Source organism: Corvus kubaryi, unplaced genomic scaffold (genome assembly GCF_017639235.1).
Source record: "Corvus kubaryi isolate FWS band 111438036 unplaced genomic scaffold, C.kubaryi_AGA036_p1.0 134, whole genome shotgun sequence".
Classification (NCBI taxonomy): domain Eukaryota; kingdom Metazoa; phylum Chordata; class Aves; order Passeriformes; family Corvidae; genus Corvus; species Corvus kubaryi.
The window spans coordinates 6,294,997-6,317,097 of record NW_024580668.1 but is presented as its reverse complement, the minus strand read 5'-3'; the positions used below and the strand labels follow the sequence as shown (position 1 = coordinate 6,317,097).

Genomic DNA, 22,101 nt, shown 5'->3' with positions numbered 1-22,101 from the left:
CAAGACACAAAACCATGAGAAAAATTGCTTAATCATGTGGTGCAGGTGCATAGTTTTAGATGAACTCTGCAGAATGTGATCTCTCAAACCTGATGAGTTCCAAACCTTGACGTCATGCAGTTGTGCAGGATGATTTTTGGGATCAGCACACACAGAACTGATCTAGATTTAATGCATCAGAGTGGTTAAAGAGTGAACTCACTTCCCTGGCTGTTTGAGTATAAACAACACATGTCAAAAGGTGATTTAGTCCATTTCTGTACTTCAAGGAGGTGCCTAAGCCAACCATGTCAGGAGTTTGTTCTGTGCATTGTGAACTGCAGCTCCCCTCTTGTCCCTGGGCTCTGTCTGAGTGTTTAATTAACGCGGATTTTTAAGAGCTGGTGTTCAAGGCTTTCATTTCTCCAGCACTGAGAACAATATTTTGGTTTCAGCTGTGGTAGGAATCTGATCATAATAGCAAATACAGCTGCTGCTAATTAAGTGAATCTGTTAACCTTTATTCCATAGCATAATTGCCTGTCTGTATGTTTCTTCCTGTCATCTGTGTGTATGATAAATGTCCTTTACCCAGCTATAACAGGAGATTAGTCCAACGTTAATGTTTTCCTTCACGTGATGCGTGCTGAAAGAAAATCCGTTTCTGCTTTGGAAAGCCACGGATGTGTCATACCAATGGTATTGGAAATTAAATTTGTCAGATGATATTTATGTTCACTTCATTGTAAAACGTAACAACATCACAGTTCCCTGGGGTATAGAGAGGGGGCAGGTCCCCTGAGGGAAATCATTTTACTGCAGAAAAAGGGACAGAAGGGAGAGTTAAAAAATAAAACAAAGGGTGAAGGGGAGAAAAACCCCACCTGAGGGAACCCCCCCAACTTTCTTGCTTTCTACAGGTGTGAAAAGCCTGTGTAGCAGAGGCTGGAAATGCTGGAGCATGGGACACAAGTGTTCACTTCATTCCTGGTGTTCAGGAGAGAAGTTTTGGTTGTTGCTCAGGGTTGCACGCTCCTTTTTAAAGACTTTGTCACAGTGCTGGAAAATAAGAGAAATTAATGTGAGAGTAAGGGGCCTGGGATTGCTGGTGTTCCAGAACTCCCACCAACATCCCGTTTGTCATGAGGGGAGCTAGGCAAGGCAGGAGAGGTGTGGTGAAGGTCAGGTGAAGATCTGCCTCTCAGTAAAGGTGTGGGTTGTAGAACTTCCCTTCTTGCACTGAAATGACTCCCTGTGCTCTGTTAAATCTGCTGACTTGGCTCAAGATGCCATCCTTACAAAGTAGTGGGCAAATACCCCTCAATCCTTCCCAAGGCTGCTCCCCCACAGCGCAGCCGGGCTCGGAAATGCGATTCCACAGACCGGACTCGTTCCACAGAAATGGGACTGAGCCCTGGCCCAGCTCTCCTCTTTGCAATACAAATAAACCTGGAAAGGATTTTTTTGTTGTTGTTGCAGAGGGTTGGTTTAGCACTCAAGGTTTGTGCACCACAGAGGCAGAAAACAAAAGCTTCCTATTTGCAGAGTGGCCAGATGTGCCAGGGGAAATGATGGCTCCAAAATATTGACGCATTGTTTGGAGAGAGCGTTTTTGTTTCTTTTCCCAGCTTTGAAGAACAGCTCCTACCAGCTGTGCTACCCTGTCCTAGCAGAGTCCAGTGTGCTTGGGAAGGAGATGATGTGGGGAGCAATCAGGCTGGAAGAACAGAGAACTTGAGTCAGGAAGATTTTCACGTAACGCGCGTATCCTGGTGCACATGGAGGATGTGCTTCTAATGCACTTAAAGCCTTAAAGGGGAATTAAAAACGGTCATGTTTAACCCAGAGCAGTCTGATCTCAGCTGCCAGTTGTTGTATAAAGGCTGAAGATGATAATTTGACCTTTTACAACCCGTTTTTGTAAGCAGGGTTGGCCTGGGTTGGGTTGGGTGGCCGCTAGAGGACACTCTGCCCAAAACCATGAGTTCAGTGAACTTGGTTGGATTTCCAAGCAATGGCAGGGCAAACAAACAGCAGATTGCCTGAGGACTAAGTGCAGAAAGCCTGCAGTATAATTCTCTTTTTTAGCTGGAAAAAACATCTTTTATCTTCTATGGCATAAAATTTTAGGTGAAACCCCAAACCCAATGCTCTCCCCAAATGCTCAAGTGACAGAGAATCTGAACTGGGAAGGTTTAAATGTCACTCTCGTGAAGTACTGCTTTGTCACATCGATTATTTTTTAGTGTACAGTACAAAGCATGTGCAGTTTGATGGGAAACCATAATTTGATCTTCCAGGCTCTGTGAGATGGTGCCGTGTTTGAAATTCTTCAAGTACCTTTATATCCTAATGTGTTTTAATACCTCCCTCCTGCTCAACCCACACATTTAGGATCTTGTAATAACTTGAAACCTAAAGATAGGCTGGTTTCACTGTAGCTTCTCTATAAAGGTGATTAATTCAACTGGAAACAAATCCTGCCTTTTGCATCTCAGTTTTATCATCCAGTGGGGAGAAACAAGTGGAGGACTGCATTTTCTACTGCTCAAAATCAGTTGATTTTATTGTTTGTTTCCCTCTTCATCCCTCAGTTGCCTTGAACTTCTCAAAAATCCTGACATTCTTCCAAATGACATCCTTGTAGAAAGAAAGGCCTTTGAAATGAATCAGCTTTCACTCTGCCTAAGAAACTTTACAGATTCCAGGGTGGGGTTTTGTCTTTATTTGCAGGTTTTTTATCTCTGTTAGTGATATCTCCCTTTTAAAATCCCTTATCTGTAACATCCCATGCCCACATCAATGGTTGGAGGCATATTTTTGCTTGATGTTGTAATTACATGTGATAAGAGACAGCCTTTATCCTGGAAGTGTTACAGCACAATACATTTGACAGGCTGCTAGATAAGACTCCCTATTTAGTCTGCAGAGAGTGCTAGGGCAAAAAAATGGACATAAAAACCTTGGCCCTGCATCTTTTGCATCCCAGCTCAGCCCTGGAAGCACGGGGTCATTTTTTGGTTGCTGTCCATGGAGGTGCATTGTGCTTTCAGACAGATGCCCGAGGAGAAGGTGAGGAGTTAACTTGCTGTTCAAAAGAAGCAACAAGGTGAAAATAGATCAAAATGAAGAGTTTGTATTTCAGCGCCACAATTAGAGAGGGGTGGGGGCAGTGTGAGCTCCAGTGATGTGCAGAATGGCAGAGAGGGTGGGCGGTTGGACTGTCAAACTGCCTTAATTTAATTGCAAACACATGCTGATGAGTCCCCTCCTCCTGGACCTCAGGGCTGGGAAACTTTTTTTGTCAGCTCCCTGCAGCTCAGAATTGAGGCAAATACGCTCCAGCAAACACCATGCTGATCAAACCTTCAGCTCTTGGAGGCTTTTTTTATTTTCTCCTCCTGCCTGGTTTCTCCTGCTCCTGCCCCAGCCGCTGCCTGTGCTTCAGGACTACAGTGAGATGCATGCATCTGATGTTGGAAACCATCCCCGAGATCCCGCCCCAGACAAACATTCTGTGAGTAACCACTTCATTTTCCTGCCTTTCTTACCTGCTTGGGCTGTAGAAAGAAGGGAGGAAAAAAAAAAAAAGCCAAGGCCAAAGGCATTCTTTTATCCTCCTTTTTTCGCCACAAGAACTGCCTCGAGAACTGTTTTGTGCTTTTAAAACATGAAATAGAAACTGCTTCTTTTGGCATCAGTTCATTGCTAATAGGACAATCAAGGGAATTGAAAAATTTAATGAGACTAATTCCAGGGCAAGCACTGGAAGACCGTTTTGGGGAATCAAAGGTCAAAAATATTAAACTGAGCTTATGGAAAGGAGCACAGTTTGCATTTTAGGATGCTTTGTATATGGGTGTAGGGGAGAGGGGAAAAAGAGCAGCTCAGGCTTTTGTCTCCAGTGACACAAACACTTTCCTTGTATATACAGCACCATTTCAGTACTGAACTTTTAAGTACTGGTTGTCCGCTTTCTATTTGAACTGTTCAAACCAAAGTTAAGGCTTATTTGGAAAGTAGCAACTGTGGTAACTCAATTCCTTGAGAAATAAGAAGGTGAGGGAGCTGGTGGCTGGGTCCATTCAAACAGGAAAGGTGGAGGAAAAGGATGTGTGATGCTTGGAGACTCCTAAAGAGCTCTTACTGATAGGTGCAGAAGAGCACTTCCCTGTGATTCTAAACTAATCCTGAATTTAAAGGTGGCTTTACGATGCAATGGCACATGACAAAATCTTTCCCTTCGTGCTGCTCTTATCTGATCCCTTGGCTTGGAAGACCTTTTTTTTTTAAGTAGCTGGAAAGGCTTGTCAAAAATGAATCTTCATTCTCATCCTCCTTAAACTTTGCAACACTTTTCCAACACGAGTTTGAGCAGCTTTCCCCTGTGCTTGTAACAAAGTCAGTTTTATCTCAGCTAGCACATCCATACTGGCTTTTCTCCCATAAACATCTCACTAATACTCCTAATGCACTTTCTCTGCTGGCAGCCTGTGGAACATGCTGTGGGCAGGATGCTGGCATGGGTTTGCTGCCATCCAGGTCTGCTTTGGTGGGTGCAGACCACAGAGGTTTTTGCATTAGTGGCCCACAGGATAAGATCTACGCTTGCTACAGCTGCCAAAGCTTTCTCACCCCCTGGGCTGGTGCTGGCGTGGTTATTTTCAGCGGGACCCTGCTCAGGACTTGCTCACTGGGCAGTGGTTATGTGCTCTTACAGTAACTTGCAGCATCTGACTCTTCACACTCTCACCAACATTTTCTCCCCCTTATTCCCCTTCATCTTGAAATATTAAAATATTTAAAATACCCTGACACTGATTTTAGCAAAGTAACTTGTTCCTCCTTGTTTAAACCTAGATTTGTTTGAGGGAAGGGTTTTTTCCATTGGCTGAACTGAGGTATTTCTGAGATCATTGAAGCTTAATTCCTGTTCTCTGAAATGAAGCAACGTTTGCTGTCACAGTGGAGCCTGAGAGTGTTTCTGCTAGAGATCCTTTGAGTGCAGAGGGAGGGAAGTTTACTGTGTCACCACCTCTTTCCCAGTTCTGGAATGGTGTGGTTCCAAGCTCCCTCTGGCAGCAGCACACGTCGTTCTCTGCACCACTTGAATGGGAAACTGGGTTTTAAAACATTAAAGGAATAGTATAGGTGTGAGATATAAAAATTGCAGTATTGCAAAGGAAGATCACTTTTCATAGACCAGTATTTTTTAAGGTGGTTTATGCATTTTATTCTCTTTTACTACTGTCTGCATAATTATAAGCAAATAATATGTTGGTGATCAGAGATCCTCACAGACATAAAGATGGATGAGCCTAGTGAGTGCTCTCTGTTGGCAGATCATGGGCCTTTGTGTGGCAAGGAAAAATCCTGACTTTCTGGCTATCTTGAAGATCTAATGTACGAAAATACATTTCCCAGCCAGCATCTCATTGTATCTGTTATAAATAGCATTGGAATAATTAAACTTTTTTTGAATTGTGGAAGATCAAGGAATGCTTCTTAACCAAGCCCTGACTCCTCCAGCTTTTTTGGCATGTTAGTGTTTCTCCTGGGAGAACCCTTGTGTCAGACTGAACATTTGGAATTATAGCAAGAATAGTCTTGATCACGGAGTTATTCTGAGCAGAAAATGTGGGACTGGGATATTTTCCACAGTTAATCTTTGGTGTGAACAGGACTGAGTCTGTGACTGCTGCTCCAAACACCGATCCCGGGCTCCAGCTTGGTTCCCTTGAAGAACAGCTGCAGTTTCCAGATGGAGTTTCCTTTTAAGTTGGGAGTTTGGGACTTTCTGACCTCCATGACTCCATGCCACCCTCTCTAAGAATCCTGGAAGAGTGGGGAAGTCTCCTGGCTGGCACAGGCTGTGCTTCACCATTGGCAGATGGCCCCTGGGGCTGCAGCCAGCTGGCGGCACTTGGAGCCGCCCATCGCCTTCTCCGAGCGATGCTGGGATTGGCATGGAACCAGCTCCAGGATTGATGAGCTGTTACTGGCTCCTCTTGGGTTGCCATTTCCCTCCTCCCTTCCCAATCCCAGCTGGGTACAGCTGAGGATCTGGCCCAAAGTCTGGTTTTAGCGATAGACTATTTATCTTTGGTAATGGAGTGTGCTCGCTTTATCCCGAGCAGAGAATAGGATGGCAGGAACGACTACACGTGGACAGATAAGCCATAAAAACTCATTGTGTAGAACTGCAGATGTATTTTGGCTGTTGTCGGTTCAATTGGAACACGATTATCCAGATGTGATCTGCTGGTTACCGCTGGGATTCAGGCAGTTCTTTCAGCCAGCAGCCCAAGGAAGGGAACAGCTGTGGAACATACACTCCGAAAATTTCAATAGGTCTTTAACCTTCGCAGCCATTTGTTCAGCAGTGTGACATTTAAACAATAAACTTCGAAACGTGTGGGCATGAGTAGAAGAAATCCATGGAAAGAAGTTCCCCTCTGGCTGGCAGCTAATGGATTGCAATCCAATTATCCATGGGTTATTCTTCTTTCTGCATTATGCAGGACACATAATGAATGAGTACTGCTGGAGGAACATAGCTGAGGGCACAGGGCAGGATCTGGGATCTGAGCACATTGCTGGCATGAACTGAAGGTGACCCAGTTGTTCACAGACCTGGTTGCTAATTGGGCAGTGTAAGCATGGCCAGCTTGACAAGTTTTGTTTCCCTTCATCGTTGTGCTGCTTTTGGTGCCTGCTCAGTTCCTCCCGCAGGAGGAAGGCTGGAGTAGGACAGGGTGTAGCTCTCTTAGTCTATTAATGAGCACAGTTTGGAGAAGGAATTTTATACATTTGTTGGGGAAAGGTTTACTGAGCAAATGTGTTCTTGGAAATGCTGCTCTGTTTGTGGTCTCTGTCGTGTGTTTTGGGTTGAAGAAGGGATTACTCATTTCCTCTGTATGTGATAATCTTACATGCAGCCATTAAATGCACACCCACACATTCTGCATGTGCCAGGTAGAATGTGTAGTATTTAATCCATATCAAACCTTCTAGAGGTGACCAAGAACTTTATGTTCTATTTTTAGAAGTCCCTTCATCGGAAGGAAAATAGGGAGGGAAGGTATTTCAAACATACTTTCCTTCTAGAAGCATTCCAGCCTCTTTTCATGGAAGCATCCTAAGTCTTGTGATTGTAGCTACCTTAAGTGTTTAAAATCCTACTTTCACTGAACTCCCCAGTGCTTCAGCAGCTGGTTCACACTTGAATATTTGTATTTTTGTTGCCCTCACCCCATCCCTCTCCCCATAGGGATACCAGGACTTTTTCCTGTGCTCTTTAAGAAGTCAGTATTTTTTGGTGAAAGAATGTGTGTGTATTGTGTGTAAAAACTTTAATGATCATGCTCTTAAAAAAAGTGAAAGACTGACACTTAAGCTACACAAGACCCAATATTCAAGTGTTGATTTTACTTCCTCTGAATCAGGATCAGAACACACTTCAGGAGGAGGGAAAAATTGTCTTCCTTTGATGCAGGCAATACCTTGGGTAGTTGGTGCAAAGGAATTATGCATCAGGTTAAAAGAGTCCTTGCTTCCATGAATGCCCAAGAATAGACTCAGCTGGTTTGAGTGGGATCAGACCTTAATCTTCATCCCTTTCTAATACATAGTAGCTCAAACATTGCTGAATTCAGCATCTTTTTATGTAATCTCCCTACTAAAATATGTGTTTAGGACCAAAACTATGTTTTGGAGTTGTTCCTTGTTGCTCCCCTTCCTGGAAAGAGCTAAAGGGATGCCAGGTGGCATTTGAAATGATTCCACCAGGAATGAGGCACCAGCAGATCCCTCCTGCCCTGGCACTGGCCTCTCAGGCATAGCATTCCCTCCAGTTTACATGCACAGAAAAAGTGGGATCAAACCAGCTTGGTACACTGGCTGCTGGATTATGGTCAAATTCCTGCCCCAGCTGACGCAGAGGGAGCCCTTTTGAAAATCTGACTCCTGTTTGTGCAAGTTGAATCTTAAAAAGCTGGGTTCAGGAATGCCTTTGGTAACTTCTTAATTAAAATCTAGTGTTCCTGGAGCTTCAGAATAAGTGGTGTGGCAATGCAACAGTGAACTGCAGCCTGTTCTGCTGAGTGAGGCTCCCTGCAGCTGCTTGTTCTCCACTGTTTCAGCCATGATCCCATCATTTCATTTCCTTGTATCTCCATGTTCAACATATCTTCCTTCCTCTTCACTCTTTGAACAGTCAGATCTTGATGTATTAAGCTGGTAACCAGGACTTGGAAGATCCCCAGCCCTGAGCCTCCCCATGGTCTCCTCATCTGCCTTGCAGTGCTGGCAGGGGTCAGCTGTCCATGTAGGGGTTCTGGGATGAAGGCTGTCATTTATTAAAGCCATCTGGGGACTCGTGTGGGACAGGGACATTCCTGAGTTGGGGAGCTGATGACAGTGAGTCTGGAAGACTTCATTTCCATCTCAGCAAGGCAGCTTTCCCTTCCTGCCAGGACTGGAGTGGTTTGGCAGGACTGGGGAACCTGCAGAGCTGACTGATGTTGTGCAGATAAGTGTGAGGAACAGCTTCTTTCTGATAAGTGTCCTGGCTCTTCTTGTATATGGGAAACTTGACTTATAGGATATTTTTAGAATATGTTTAGGATGTCTTTCATGCCCTTTCTTCACTGGAAACACTGGGAGGAACTTCAACATCTTCTCTGTAAAAGCACCTTTACTCTGGGTGTCATTGTTGGTAATGATTGTGTGGCTGCCACTTTCCAACCAGTTCTGGGCACAACTGTCAGCATCACTGCTGTGCACACAAAGGATTCTTCTACAAACCCCGTAATTTCCATGGAGCTGCAGTAAAATGCCTCTTGTAGCTAATTATCTGCTTAGTTAACATAGTAATACATGAGTCTGTGAAAACCTAAATAGATTAAACAGAAGTGGAAGTTTCTTGTAAAAGCCATTGATTGCTTTATATGCTAATCACTGATAATTATGTAACACAAGGCTTGCAGGGATGATTGTTCTGATAGCAGCTGGGAGGCTCAGACAGATTGAGTGTCATTCTGTAAAGACCCATTTCCCCATCCATTTGCAAATTCTGGCATTCTTTGTAGCCTCTGTTAATAGTTCCCAAATTCAGAAAAGGTGACTTACTTCACAGCAGATCCTGGATTGTCCACGTATTCCAGGTCACTTTCCTGTCAGCTTGGGCAGGAGGGTTTGGTGAGATTTTCAGCTGAGCCAGTCAAGCTGATGTTGTCCAGAGGGATCCGTGTTGGGTGATGCTGCTGTGCCAGGCCTCCACTCTGTGTGAAGGTAGAAGAGGATCCAGAATCCTTTAGCAGCAGCTGTTCCTTGTGGGAAGGTCATTTGTAGTCCCAGACTGCTGGTCTTGAAATCATGGGGAGATTTAAATCACAAGGGATTATTTTTTCCCCCCATTTTTCAAATTCCCGGGTGGAAAGAAGTGGGCAGGAGGGAGGGAACCCAGCTGCTGGGGCACAGGGCAGCTGGGAGCAGCTGCCCTGGGAGCAGCTCCGTGGTGGGTCCCTGTAAAAACCACATTTATTTCTGAAAAGAAACTTAAATTTCCAGAGTGAGGGCCCTGGGAATAAAGAGGAACAAGAGTTTCTGTGTGAGAGGAGACAAACTCTGTAGGGAATGTTCTCAATCAAACACATGCAAGCCAGGGAATTCCCAGTGCAGCCCTTCATTGCCAGCGATGCTTTAGGCTAAGGCAAGGTCTGGAGTAAAAACACTAAGGATGAGCCAAAGTATTGGGGTTTTTATATGGTAAAGAGGAATATGTAGGCTCCTCTGCATGCCCAGGGACTTTCTTTGCTGTGCAGGGACCTCCACATTGGTACTTTTATTGCTGTCTGGGGTACAGGGAGCAGAATAGCCTGCTCCATCCTTTGCCTCCAGGGCTGGATCCACCTACCTAAACCGTGTGTGGCTAATGCCTGTCTCATCTGCAGTCCACTGGGTGGTTTATGAGCCTTGCTAATTGCGGTATTTGAAAAATCCCCTGAACCTGCAGTTTTAGCCAGTGACCATTTGCCCTTTCTATTTGTAGCAATTTCCTGACATAGTTATTGTATCTATTGCTAAATAAGCAATTTCAGTTCTTTTCATTGTCATGTTTTCTAGACTTCAGATCTTTCCTATTGCTTTCCTTTGGATTCTCTCCAGTTATTTCACATCATTTCTTGAAATGAAGTGCTCAGAGAAGAGATGCAGTGTTTCAGTTCCATTTTTGTCTGTGGGGAAAGCTGTTGCCTTTGTGATGGTGAACAATCCAAAAAGAACTTTGCAAAGGATTTAAAGATAGCTGGGCTCTAGAGAATCATCTAAAGGTCTTACTGGAACAGAAAACAGAAGAAAAATTTAATTATTTCATTAAAATAATGAGCTAAGTTTTATTACATGCTCCTTGGGGGTGGTGTAGTTTAAAAAGAACAGGTTGTCCAGAGAAGCTGGGGCTGCCCCATCTCTGGAAGTGTTCAAGGCTAGGTTGGATGGGGCTTGGAGCAACCTGGTCTAGCGGAATGTGTCCCTGCCCATGGCAAGATGAACTTCGAGGTCCCTTTCAGCCCAGACCAGTTCTGTTCTATGATTCTAAAAGCTCCTGCATGAACCCAGCCCTGCACTGCTCATTCAGCAGCAGGAACTGTCAGGAGGCATCTCCACCCCTGTGCTGCTCAGAGCAGGAGCACCACAGAGAGGTGGAGCAGCCAGGGGACAGCCCTGAGAGCTCTGCTGGTGACACGGGGTCACTCCTGCCAGGCTCTGCCTCCCAGCTGTGCTTTGTTTCTCTCCCAGGTGAACAAGTCACCACTGGGGAGCTCAGACTTGCTTAGAGGGCTCAAGGCCATGTGCAAACTTCCACAGCACTGTTTCCAAGGAGTCCTTTTTGTCAGGTGACCGAAAAAACAGCCCTGGGATCGGTGGAGCTTGTGGTTTATTTTCCCCTGTGTTTTCAGAGGTGTTTTCTATCACCTGAGTCCTGGCTTTGGCTTTGTTTCAGCCGTGGAAGCCCAGTGCCTCTGTGTGAATGCTGGGCTGTGAAGGATTGCATTGTCTTTGTTCATTAAAATACTCAGAGGCTTTTTGTCCCCACCTTCAGCCAGTGACCCGAAGTTGGATTTTACACTTCACTGCCTGCTCCCTGCTGCCTTCCTTGAGCATCACCAGCTCCAGCCCTGACCCCTGTGTGTTCCTCCCACGTATTTGTAATGTCCCCTATTACCTGCAGCCAGCTGCTGGGACTAATTACAGGGCCCTTTACAACCCCCTGGGGCAGCAGAGTTGGTGTCTGTGCATGGCAGGGTATAAATCAAGTTTGCATTTCTTCACCTTTTCTCCTGGTCTAGTCTTTCCTCGTTTCCTTTTAATGAGGCCGTGGAAAACAGGCAGCATGTTGTGCTATCACTGTTGCCAACATTTAATTGTGTTTGGCTTCATGGTGGCAGCCATTGCCTTGAAAAATCCATAAGGATGCCCTCAAACTCACATTGTCGGGGAAGAAGGGCACGGAACTCCCTCCGAGAAGAAGGGCAAGAAATGCACATCTGAAGCAATGCAAGTTAAGCCAAACACACTTGAAAATGTCAGAGGTGAAGTTTCTGTTAAAAACTGAAATTCCAAAGGGTGATCCTTTGGGGCCGCAGTTTGCAGTGGACAGAGAAGGTGAATTACAATTAGAAGTCTTGTGTTTTTTTAAATATTGTGAAGCTGTGTTTCTTTCTGCCCTCTAATTCTTCTCTGTGCAATATTTACCACTAAGAGAGGGGAAAGATTTCATTCTATATTAGACTTCTGAATCCTTTGGTTGAAGTGGAAAAGTTAAAGGAAAAAAGCGCAACAGTAAAAAACAAATTCCACGGGCCCGTGTGCTGTTGCATCCAGTGATAACAAAGGGCTAACAAGGCAGAGATTTGATATTTCAGTATAATTTAAGTAAAACTGCCTTTCATTTTCTGCCTAAAATGTAAGAAAATTTATTATTAATCTTTTCGCATAAAATAACTACATTTTGCAAGCTGTTAACCTAAAGAAACACTACATCTTGGGACAAAGGTTTTAAACTGAAAGAAGTCAGGTTTAGATTAGGTATTAAGCAGAATTTTTTACTCAGAGGGTGCTGAGGCCCTGGCACAGGGTGCCCAGAGGAGCAGTGGCTGCCCCTGGATCCCTGGAAGTGTTCAAGGCCAGGTTGGATGGGGCTTGGAGCAATCTGGGGTAGTGGAAGGTGTCCCTGCCCATGGCAGGGGGTTGGAATGAAATGAATTTTAAAGTCCTGTCCAACCCAAACTATTCTATGATTCCATGGTCTTAAAATAAAATCAGCTTTACCCCTTGTGCAGCCTCTTCCTGAGTACTTGCTCCAAGCTGTTTCATCCCCCTTGGGTTCTCACTGCCAGTTTGGGGTTACCTGCAATGACTGCACCTTTTTCTAATTTGAGTATTATAAATGCTGGGATTCTTGTTGATACCTGTCTAAAAACAAGTGTTGAACATGCAGCTATTTGTAGAATCCTTGGTTTAAACTCTGCGTCCAAGTGTGACTTTTTACCACCAGAATGGGCAACCTGTGCTTTTTCCTCTTAAAGCAAATGCCCTTAAAAAGCTGCCTTAAACTGAAAATTAGCTGTGTATTCCCTAAATGTGATAGATCAAGCAGTGCAGGAGAAAAAAAATCCACTTAATTGTGTGCTTTGGACAGAAACCTGCAGCAATCCCCGTTTGTCAGCCTTTTGTGGTTTGTTATAATACACTGGACCACGCAAGGTGCCAAATCAATGCACGTTCTCTATAGAAGTGTTTCTCCTTGGTTAACCAGGTTAAACCACTTAGCTCTTGTTTTATTATCCCATTAGCAACCCAAACCCCATATTTTTGGGTTCCAAGCTGATGTAGTTCCATGGGCAGCCCTTGAAATTTGCCAGAATCCCCATGGCTCCAGTAATTCTAATTGAAGTTGGCACAAATTTGAAATGCAGGCAGCGATAAGCTGTTGTAAGTCTTGGAGCATTGCAGAGCAAAATGGGAAATGCTTATTATATGAGGTTATTTGAGCAGATTTAGCCATTTTAGGGCACAGATAGTTTTGGTAGGGAGCTAAATTATGGGTCCACGTGATGATGGGTGTTGCTCTACAAATCAGGATGAGATGCAAGAGTAATTGTACATGGGGGGTTTTGATGCAGACTTTTTTCTAGTGCTTGTGGGAATGATCCCTTGAGACCTTTTAGAGCTTAGTTTTCTGTGGAATTAGAATAAAGAATTTTCTCAGTGGAGGCTTGTCCCAGCTGTTGGCTGACTTTGCAGGGCAGACCCCAGCCATTGTCCCCACTCCTCCACTCCCTTCACTGGTCTAATGGCTTGTTTTTATCCTCTGCTTTTAGAGATTTACGCTTCAACCACATCAAGGAGATACAACCTGGAGCCTTCAGAAGACTGAAGAACCTCAACACACTGTAAGTTGCACTCTGAGGATATCCATTTATTACTTGTGTTAGTACTGTCCCCTAAAATTGCTTAAAGGTGGCCTTGGGCTTTGAGTTATTTCAGTCAAGTTGTGCATATCCAGCCAAAGCTTTAAAATTCCCTCTGTTCCACCGTGGATCATGTTTCTTACCTGTTTTTATTTAAATGTGGTGTTTAATAACTTTCATTTTTCACATTTAACCTCTGTGTTCAAAAGTAAAATATGGTGAACTCTAGCACAGACTGAGGGTGTTTGAGCAGGTATGGCCTGGGAACAGCCCATGAAAGCATTTCTCACCTGGGATCAAGACAGTGCAGGGATGAATTAAAATCTTCTTCCTTTCCATGGTCTCCTCTAATGAATGAACCACATCAGTTGCTCTACATGAGTTTGACTGAGCATCCTTCAAATGCCATCTTGCCCCTATGCCTTGCCCTAAAAGAGGTGCCTACAGCTGCCCTGCTCCAGGTAGAAATGGGGGTAGAAAGCTGCCCCTCCAGCCTTGTATCCCTGTATGTTGATACTGTCACATCACTGTACACACTGCTCCACTAACCAGCTTCTCACTCTTCCCAAAGGAAATCCTGGGAACCTCTGCTTCTTCTGGCTGCTGCAGGGCTGAGGGTTTGGAGACAGATCTGAGTGCATCTGCACCCCGTAGCCAAGGAGCTGAAAACACACCAGCTCCCAAATCAGAACCAGAAGCTGTGTCAGCACAGCACTGTGCTGGATGTAGCTGGGCTGTTGAGACTCAGATCTAATTATTTGAGCTGTGACATGGTGCTAACAGCCGTAGGATTTCCAGGTCCAAGCCGGAATTCCTCAGCGAGGCAAAGCAGCTCCTTTGGGAACCTGACAGATATTCACACATTCATGATCCCAAATGGCAACAGAAAGTTCAGGCTGGTTTTTATTGTCTGGCCTTGAGCGATCTGAAGTCCCTGATCCTGTGAAGGTGGCAGAGCTGAAGGAAGGCAAGCCTGGGCAATAAGGCATTCAGTCAGCTCCAAGCAGTTGTAGGAAAAGTGGGATTACAGCAGGACTTTATTATAGAGACCTGCTCAAGTGTTATCTTTGAAAAACCAGCATTTGCCAAAGATTGTTCCACTCTGTGTGTGGGGCTGAGTGGCCAAGCCATGACTGCAGGATGCTCCAGAGTACCTTGGCTGTGGCCCAGGACAAGTGGTCATGGAGTGGGCTGGTCAAAAACTTTACTGCCACTGATGCTGTTCATCCAGAACAGCCCAGGTTAGTCTCACAAACTGCACCATGTGGTACTTAATTGCCAAAAATAATAAGGAAGAAAGGATGCTTTGGATGGATGTCTGTCATTTGAGATAGGGTCAGATACAGCGAGAAATGAGAAAAAAATATCTAGAGAGATAATAGAGTCCAAGTCCGTAGGGTTTTGCCTTATCACAAAGCTCTGCTGAGGCCTCTTGATCTCCAGCCCTGCTCTTCCACCCCTGGAGCTCTCCTGAGTCAAGGAAACAAAGGGTTTCAGATGATGTCATCTCTGTGTGATGCAGGCAGATGTTTGGCAGCAGCTCCCAGGACCACCAGGCGAGTTTACAGCTGAGCTCTGGGGAAAATGAGGATGCTGGCAGGGCTTCCTGGGACAGATGCTCCACCCAGCCTGCCAAGCTTTGTAAGGGGTCCTAATTCCTGCCCTGCCAGCACCTTGGACTGTCCAGGTCTCTGACCTGTGCAGGACTTTTGCTTTTGTCTTTCTGACTCCTCCACTCTGCATAGGGGTAGATACAGATAGAGCCTGGCTGGGGGGGAAAAGACCTGTCTCTCTCTAACACCTGTTCGTGCTCCATGAATTTCTGCAGTTCCTTTTCCTTTCTGTCTCTATACTCTCCTGGACAGAGACCTCAAGGACAGCAAGTCCATGAGCAGTACCAGAAGGAATAGGCATGAATGTACCCCCTGCCATCCCTGATCTCATGATTTGGGATGCCAGGCCAGTAAGAACAATGCATTTTCACAGGTGCTGGGCAGACACTCCTGCTTTCCCTAAACAGTGTCCTATGGCCATTGTCAGAGCTGGAATACTGGACTAGGTGAAACGCTGCTCTGAAAAAATATTGCATTTTTATAATTGAGTTCTGAAAATCAACCTGATTTGCCAAGGAAACCTTTGTTTAGATAGTACTTCTGATGCTTAGTTGTATTTCCTGGTCTGGCCAGCAAACTGGAACACTCAGTTATTCTCACACTTGTAGTAGTTAATTCCCGCGGCTGAGGAGCTTGATAGCTGACTGAGGGAACATTGGACCTCACACTCCTGAAGCAAATTTCTCTCCAGGAACTTTGGTTTGTCCAATTCCCACATCAAAACTGACAAGAGCTGAAGAATTTGCTGATGTTTCTTAGATGGTAAATTTTGCCCAAGGACTTGGATAGCTTTTCAAGTGATAAAGAGAATGAATCCTTTCAAATCCCTGAGAAACTTCCTGGGAAAATTTGTCCAGAAAATTTGAAGTGAGAGGTTTGGAGGATAGAATAGTCCGGGTTCCACGTGCAGACCTCTGAGCTTGCAGCTTTCTGCCATTGAATTTAAATAAATCTTCCATAAGCAAATAAATGTTTTTTAAAGAGCTTTTTCCACTAATGGCAGAGAAAGAGCAACAGATTCTGGTGAAGCTTCTGTTCTCCATCTCCTTTAGGGCAGGGTGGCTGTTCTGTATCCAAGTTTGACAGTTTATAAACCACCCTGAAAAGGAAACCTTTGTAGCCTGTGTTGGATGCAGGGAAATGGGTTGATAGGAGAGGAGCCTGTGTGGATGTCCAGTGGGGCTGTTCAACAGTTCAAACCCTCCCCTGGCTCCTCTCTGCTTTCCTCTGGTGTGGGAGATTTGATAAATCACAGAGCACTACTTTAGCATTAAAAACAGGAGCCCTGTTTGTGGAAGAGACACAGTCACTGTTTGCTTCCAGCTGGGGACTCCTGGTACAGCACCACAGGTAAGGAACAGTATCCCAAATCCTGCACCACTGGGAGCTTCTGTGTTGGCTGTGTGCCATTGGAGAAGTTCTCTTGGGCTAAACATCTTAGACAGTTGTAAGATTTCCTCGTCCCTTCCTACTGGCTCTGCTCTGTTCCCATCTGTGCAGACGTGGTGTGTATTTTTAAACCCTTAATATGTCCCCTTGGTACAAAAAAAAAAAAAAAATAGGGTAACAGGGAGAGTGAGGCAAAAAAACCTTCATGTATGCCATCCACAAAACCCCCTCAGCTCCAGGACAGCTGTTTTGCTGCAGTTTGCCATCACTTGCTGCATGGCTGAAGCCAACATTAGCTCAGAGCAGCTGCTGGGCTGTGGGAGAGAGAGGAAACTCTGTGAGCCCATGGTGAGGCACAGCCTCTCGCTGCTTCCCAGTTTTTGCTCCTTTAGGTCATTTTTGGGTGGGGATGGATGATGACACCCCTGTGAGGCCTCTCCTTACGTGTTCCCACAGGAGTCAGCGCTGCCTGGTCAGCCCAGTTGGTTCATTGCTGTATTTTCAAACCACAGCCAAAGGGTTGCTGCTCCTTGGGTCTCTCCAGCACCATCCACAGAAATGTCCAACCCAGGGACCAAGGTTTCTTAACATCTCCAGTCTGCATTTTGTCCTCCTGAGACAAGAGCACCCTAGGGAACAGCGACTCTGTGGAGACCACATTGCATGTGCCTCTGCCTGGCCCTTTGCCCCGTCACTGCTCACATCATATTTCTCTTCCTGCTTAGGAGAGAGCAAAAGCACTTCTGCTGAGCCCTGCAGCTCTGCTTCAGGTGCTGCTTGTGAAGGATCTCAGGGCAAACAACAGCAGTAACGTGGAGTTTCTGTCTTTTACCCTCTAGTAACTCTTGACAGAATGTGTTCCTGCCAGAAAGGAGGGGATGTCAGAGCCTGCTTGGATCTCAGAATAGGAGTTTCTCCCTTTAATATGGGAAATGGATATTCCAGATCATTCTGTCAACAAGGGAGAATGAGTGGTTGAACATAAAACTCACTTTTTCTCCCCCTCTAAATACACTACGTGATGATTTCTATTAGTGGTGTGAGGAAAAAAATAGCTGTTTTTTCACAATGACTGTAGCATGTGGTTTGTCAAATGAAAAGAGGAAAGAGAGCATGGTTTGAGTCTGAATTCTGTACTGTCACATCATTTAATACATTCTTCAAAACAGAAAACCACTCATTTAATGCAACTTAAGCCTGTGCCTGGCAACCTGGGGAGCGGGTGGGGAAGGAGAAGGGAGAGGCAGTCAGGACATAAAACCTAAAGGAAACTGAATATGAAACGTTCTCTTGGTGAATCTGGGCCAGATCTCATGGTGCTTGTATATCTCAAACGTCCCAGAAGAGTTTTGCAGGAATAAAATCTGTGGGATTGAGTTCTCCTGCTCATTTGGAGTCCAATTCACTGTCTGGCATGAAAGGGAATGTCCCATCCTTTTGCTAGGAAATGTGCTTCTGATGCTTTTAATTTAGCCTGTTTAGCTACAGGGTGTGCTTAAGATAATGATAGTGATAATGATCTTTCCAGCCTCTGTCTGCCAGAGCATCTATTCCCGGCAGATCTGGGATCTCAGCTTTCAGCCCTCTAAGGGCAGCAGGAATTTGGGCATTTTTGCTATGGATGGCAGCTGGGACTGATAGGCCCAGGCCATGCCAGGATTTTGCCCACTTCTCTGCCTGAGTGAATTGCACAGGAGTCAAGGAGCAGACAGCTGTGCAGGAACTATCCAAAGTCTTTCTAGGAGCCACATGTGCTGCCTTATCCATGGATTTCTCTGAAAGCAGCATTTTGGATTAAGTGGACTGTTAGGGACTTCATCAATTATCTCACTCTCAAATGTTTTCCAGGACTTATTCTTCCATTACAATGGGGAATTCTGAGACAGGAAGCAGAGATGGCTTCTTCCATGCAGTTTTTATTCTTAAATCAGGCAATGAACAAATTTTTAAGTATCAGACGATGAGATAAGAGCCCTGTGTGCTGCTTGCCATCTGAACTTCCAGGATTCATCTTATTTGGCTGGGTCAGTGATTACACTCCCTTGAACTGTACAAAATAGCCAAGACAACAAAACAGACTGGGATAATGCTTTTAAATAGCCCCAAAACACAGCCAGACAACATAATGCAGTTTGAAATCCCAGTGGAGATCAGTCCTGGTCTGAACTCTGAGCATTAAAGATAACAATCAGTGAGGGGCTCCAGCCCGTGGTGCTGCGTGGGGCTGCTCAGGCTGTTGGTATGACCCTGCTCACCTTGTCACTGTCACCTGTCCCCTGGGAGGCAAATGGCCAATGCCAGTTGTGTGACAGGTGCTCACATCCATGGGAATGACATCGATGCTGGCACCCGTCTGTCAGCCCTTTGTGTGCTCAGAAGTGTGGCCAAGGATCAGATAACAGAGAACAAGCTGCCTTGGTCGTGCTCTGGCCAGAGATGAAAGTTGATAGGGGCAGGGAGGGAAGCACTGCTGGTGCCTGTGTTGTCTTTGTCCTGTGGGTAAATAGACAAAAGCCCTCTCCCACACTGCTCTCAGGCAGTTATTTCCAGCCCTTGGGTGTTCAGTCATCAAACCAACTTTTGGGTTGATGCTCAGATGCTGTGTTTCCACTCAGCATAGCTGGCTGTCAGAGCAGGATCGTGTGTTCCAAGGACTTGACATCACTTTTGTATGCTTATGAGTGAGCTCGGGCTGTTTGACCTCAGCCGTGTGTATGGAGCCATTGCTTCCAGCTGTGCTGGAGCTTTGCAGCAGCACTGCCTTAACCTCTCCAGGCTGCCTGTGCCAGCCCTGGTGATGGGCAGTCTGGCAGTGGCACCCACATCCATGGTATCAGGGCAGCTAATCCAGAGAGGATAGTCAAAACAAGGAGAATGAGGTTTTTCTCAGCCCCTTATTACCTGACTTACAAAGTTGTTTGCTCTTAAGTTTCTCATATGCTGTTTTTGACTCTCAGTGTAATTCTCCACCTGAGAACAAGCTGGTGGAAAGCTGGTGTGACTCAGGTGCCTGGAGACAACTTGTGAAGCTGCCATCCCACGTGTGTGCTTCTGACATCTTTTATCTCTCCTGTCATCCCTGAGGTGTTTGATTTCACCTTCATCTTCTTTTCCCACAAGTTTTTTACCATTTCTCCCCATCTCTTTGTCTTTTCTCTCCATCCTTTACCTGCACAAACTGTTTTTCCTCAGGAAGTGACATTGGCTCATAATGCCAGAGGCTGGCTGCTCCTTCTTCTCCAGAAAAGTGGGGCAGAAGATTGGGTTTTACTGCGGGGAATGTGCTGAACTGTCTTCTCACCTGCTGCCTGGTGGCAGATTGTTCCTGAGGAGCAGCGCAATGGCAAAAATCAGTTTGTGAAATGCACATCCAGTGCATGTATTGAATGTGAACCAGCGTTGTAAGGTCTGGCTGCTTGCACTGGGAATTGCTGTTTTTCCTATAACACCAGAAAAATAAATCTTTGCAGTACACAGTCACCGACTCCCTCTCTGCCCACAGCTCCATTTAGGAATTTTAAAAATTAGTGTGGCTGGTGAAATCTTTGCTCTGGGCTATTCAACTCTAAAAGCTCCACCAGCTCTGAGCTTTGCCAGATCTGAACATCAGTGGGACGCCGCAGCGAGAGACCCGCGGGAGCATGGCCAGGCAGCCACGATGAACAGCTAAACTTTGTGTATTACAGAGCTATTTATAAGTGATTCATCGTGTCTTCTTGGTGTTGGGCTTGGCAGGGGCTGCAGGAGAGTGTTCTGCAGGGCTCAGCTGTGTGGTTACACTGCTGCACTCTGTGGTTCTTACAGGGCTGGGCTGTTTCTGGTCACTGGCACTGGCCACCATCTGCATGCACAGTCATGGCAACTGCACACACAGGGCACACACGGCTTCCCAGTGCCATGTGGTGCAGAGGTTTTGTATTGAAATCTGGCACAAGGCTCCCTAGACCGAAAGAGGCTGTCTCTGAGCAGCCTCAGGAGTCAAAGTTGAATTTATTTCTTTCTCATTTGCAGGTATCGGTTACAAAGTGGTTAGAGCAAAGCCATCACCATTTTATAGCTCCTATAACTCTGCTGAGAACTGGTGTTTAAAACTGCATTTGTTCTTTTAAAAACTGGCTCTACACTGCCCTGCTCACTTGTTGAACACAACCAGGCACCTCCAAAACCCATCGTGGCTGTACAAGAGTGGCAGCAATGGTTTAATACCTCACTCCCCTACACTTCTGTCTTTGTGGGTCCCTTTCCCTCATCCCTTTCCTGGACAAAATTGTCAATTTGGGGTGAAAACTGTGGCAAAAGGTAAGGAAAATTTTTGAACACTGCAAGCACTTGGCAGCTCGCATTGACCTGGCTGGTGTGAGTACCCAAACTTTGACTTTCCAACCCTGTTAAATCTTAAATTCTGTGACACCTGAGCTCAGGATTTTTCAGTGGGCATCCAAGAACAGACGTGCTACAAATCTCACATGTGATGATTTCACCAGCTGCATTTTGCTTTCTTGATTTGAACAGGCTGCTGAACAATAACCAGATAAAACAAATTGTGAGAAGATCCTTTGAAGGTCTGGACAACCTGAAATACCTGTGAGTTGGTAGCTCATTAATTTCTTAACCTCTTTAAGATCTAACAACCCACTTTTCATGTTTGCCAGTCAAGGATGTATTTTCTGTGTTTGGAGTTCAGTGTCAGAGGTATAAAACACGGCTCTTGAGTCCAGGCAGCAAGTTCTGCTTTGGGTTGAGGGTCACTGCTGTTTCCTGTGACTTTCTAGAACACAACTGCTGATCAGTTGGCCTAATGCTGTTTCTTTTCTCTCCTTTTGAAAGCTACCTTTATAAAAATGAAATTCAGAGCATCCAGCAACATGCCTTCCATGGGCTCCGTTCCCTGGAGCAGCTGTAAGTACAGATGAGCCTTGTTTGTGTGCTGTGTTCCCAGGCTCGGAGAGCAGCAGGAACTTAGCGAGGGGTAGGATGAAGCTTGTGCTCTCTTATCATCCAGATTTGCCAGACTACCCTGGGTTCATTTGAAAACAGCTGGTCTGAGTATTGGATTTGGTTAGGTAATACCGAACTTCCTACGGATGTTCCGCATGTTTTCTCCTGCCCCTAAACATCTGGAGCATAGGAAGAACCCTGCTGTGCTTCTGATGGCCTTGATTTGCAAGGACCTTATGATGGGAGGAGAGAGGGGTCTGCAGGATGGCTGGAAGCAGAAGGCAGCTGCTCTGCTGGGTTTGTGTCTGGGGATTCCTCAAGCAGAGAGTCAGATCTGGTCCTTTACTTAAACAGAGGGTGCTGTTGAGTTTCTCTCTCATCCAAAGCTCTGCTGGGAATGAATGGATGAAGTACGAGCTGGGAGCTGGGGCAGCTGAGTATTCCTGGGAGCTACCAGAATGGTGGAGCTCCCATGCTGCAAAGCATCTAGAAATTGCAGTGGGGGAAGATGATGGATCCAAACCAACACAGTAATGACCTTCCCTCAAGCTGCCTGGCACTCTGTGCTGGATCTGGGATGAAGGGAGCCTCGTGTGTTTCCCTGGCAGCTGGAGTCCATCACAGTGACACTCCAGCAGTCCCCACTTGCTCCCCTTCTGTGTATGGCAAAACTCTGCTGTTTATTCAAAGAAGTTTTGTATTTTGGCTCT

The 22,101-nt window shown here is 45.5% G+C and overlaps 1 protein-coding gene across 2 annotated transcripts in view; it reads left to right on the top strand.

The window, feature by feature from the left end:
- The first annotated feature begins 142 nt into the window (after positions 1–142).
- The window catches only part of LOC121673591 (peroxidasin homolog), a 48,349-nt gene continuing 26,390 nt past the window's right edge, over positions 143–22,101 (top strand). For both annotated transcript variants that reach the window (XM_042047009.1, XM_042047015.1), the window contains exons 1-4: positions 143–3,496; positions 13,362–13,433; positions 20,966–21,037; positions 21,281–21,352. In XM_042047009.1, coding sequence (XP_041902943.1) covers positions 3,333–3,496; positions 13,362–13,433; positions 20,966–21,037; positions 21,281–21,352 — 380 coding nt within the window. In that variant the 5' untranslated portion in view covers positions 143–3,332. The remainder of the gene's footprint in view (positions 3,497–13,361; positions 13,434–20,965; positions 21,038–21,280; positions 21,353–22,101) is intronic.